Source organism: Curcuma longa, chromosome 5 (assembly GCF_044706935.1).
Source record: "Curcuma longa cultivar G26 ecotype Majalengka, Jawa Barat chromosome 5, ITB_CL_G26_1.1, whole genome shotgun sequence".
NCBI classification, from domain to species: Eukaryota; Viridiplantae; Streptophyta; class Magnoliopsida; order Zingiberales; family Zingiberaceae; genus Curcuma; species Curcuma longa.
The window spans coordinates 4376193-4378622 of NC_133865.1; the positions used below are offsets into that span (position 1 = coordinate 4376193).

At 29.4% G+C, this 2430-nt stretch overlaps 1 protein-coding gene across 1 annotated transcript in view; it reads right to left on the reverse strand.

Moving 5' to 3' along the window:
• LOC141829736 (phosphatidylinositol 4-kinase beta 1-like) overlaps positions 1-861 on the reverse strand; it is a 10186-nt gene extending 9325 nt beyond the window's left edge. Inside the window, 2 exon segments of the mRNA XM_074717259.1 lie at positions 474-500; positions 802-861. Coding sequence (XP_074573360.1) covers positions 474-500; positions 802-861 — 87 coding nt within the window.
• Positions 862-2430: the final 1569 nt, after the last annotated feature.

Below are 2430 nucleotides of genomic sequence, written 5' to 3' on the forward strand. Positions count from 1 at the left end.
TTACATAAACCAACCTAATCCTGTTTCATTCTCCAACTTTACATATAAGCCATACTTAACAACATTCTAAAACAATTTACATTTACCAATCCAACATCATTCAAAACAAACAAACAATTCAATATTCAACATATCTAATATCATTCTAAATAAACAAATCATTACAACATCATATCCAACATCAATCTAAATAAACAAGTCATTCCAACATCATTCTAAACAAACAAGTCATCATAGTACAAGTTAAAATAAATAAATTAAATATATCCAAAAATACATCAACATATCCAAATCAAAATATCTCATATCAAAGTCTCAAAACGACGACTAGATACAAAAATATCATCGTCCTCGGAAGATACTTTTTGCTCCACTTTCTAATCCTCTATACTTCTTCTTCTTTTCTTACATCAGAAAATAAAATATAAAATATATTATTTTATATAAATTAACTATAATATGTAAATACTTACTTTACCATCATCCTTGATCTTACCAACCTGTTCCAATCCAAAATAACAGTACTAATTAATAATAAAAAATAAAAAATTTACAAATAAAATAATAAATATGAAGCAACACTAATTCTAAGAAAAATTAAAATTATACACAACTAGACTTATCATCATCATTATTGTTATCACCAGAACCAAGAGGCTGACTCGGAGAGAAGCCTAACTGAAGATGTCGCACTATGAAATCCTATTGTCGGCACATTTCTCTCATTTCTTCATTCCTTTACAAAATTATGTCCTTCAAATTTGTAACCTCTTCAGTTAGACTTTTTATTTGCGCTCTTACTGTTAGTGGGGTGGATGAAGATGTACCAGCAACTTGATGGGTTCTGCTCAAAGAACTCATTCCCAATATCCTTCCCCCTCCCTTGGATCCCCCACTTTCCTTCAACCTGATATTCAGATCATTCCCAACAGAGGACTTAGATTCATCATTGTTATCACTGATACTTGAACTTCTCTATGCTAGCTCTAGCTGATTATATTTTTTCTGTATTATAATACAAACACATTCAATAAGTTAGATAGAGTAGGTACATAACTATTAGAATCTAATTTAGTTAGAAATTAAGATACAAGTTTAATCCAAACCTTAATAGTTCTAGCTTTATCTCTGCTCCAAGTCTTATCTTTCTTTTGAAATATGTAAGTAAAAGTGCCTATGAATAGTGACTCCTTTCCTATTTCTTTAGTCTAAAAATACATTGCTAGAAATAATATAATAGTTTAAAATCAATTTAGTAACTTAGTGTTTATAAAATATTTATCAATCTATGTGTATGTTCATCAATGTTGATTAAGTCTCCCGCATATGTCACAGATGAGTCTTCAGAATTATAAATTTGATTTGATTTGTTCTGGTGACTCCTTTGTTTACTCTTCTCAGTTTGCAAAAAATCGACAATCCTAGCCCAATTTTCTTCAGTGATGCAGGATGACTTTTTCCTTAGTTTTTACATGATTGAGTACATACCGAATGTGATCCCCATATTTTTTTTTCTTAAAGATTCTCTTTATTTTCAATTCTTCAGATGAGTCTCAATTGAATGCCCACTAAAATTGAAAATTCAAAAAATAATTGATTATATATTCATTTTAATTTGATATATCAACTGAAGGGGATATATACCTTAAATTCGTTGTACTATAACTCTTTTGTGGGTGCTAGAATGCTGGTATATATCATTGAAGCTCCTCCCCAATGGTTATTCACTATTTTATTAATCTCTTGAATAACAGATACAGAATTTTGAAATCTATCCTAAAATTTCAAATAAACATTGTTAAATAAACTACATAATATGAAAAGTGAATATCCAAAAAAATTAATAAGACAACCATTATATATAGAAAACATATAATTAAAATGCTAAAGCCATAGATAATTACACAGATCTGCTATAACAAGTAACAAAAATCATGACTAAAGCATTACATATACTTTTTGTTATATGGCTTCCTAGTCACTAATGTTCCTCTTTTAGCTACAGTTCAGTGATAACATCTTAAATATCAACTTGCAACACAAAATCATCACCCACTATAAGAAGGTGGCATTAACTCTGAAAACTTACTAGCCAATGTAGCTGACTGGGGAAGTAGCATATATAGATCAAAATTATAAGGTGTACTAGTTGATAAATAACCCAACAAGGGTAACTAGCTAAATCACTATATATTAGAGCAGCCACAAGTGCTTTATTATATGGGCTAGTTAATTGTTCATCCAACAGATATCAAGATATAGGGAACTTTTACAGGACCATGGGAGTAAAACAACTACAAAGATGATAAAAAAATATAAATGGCCTCCAAAATGAATACAAACAGGGATCACAAAAGATAAATATTACTTGTGGTACAACACAAATATATTAGGCATGGAGATCATAAAAAGTTATAAGGCTTTGTTTTT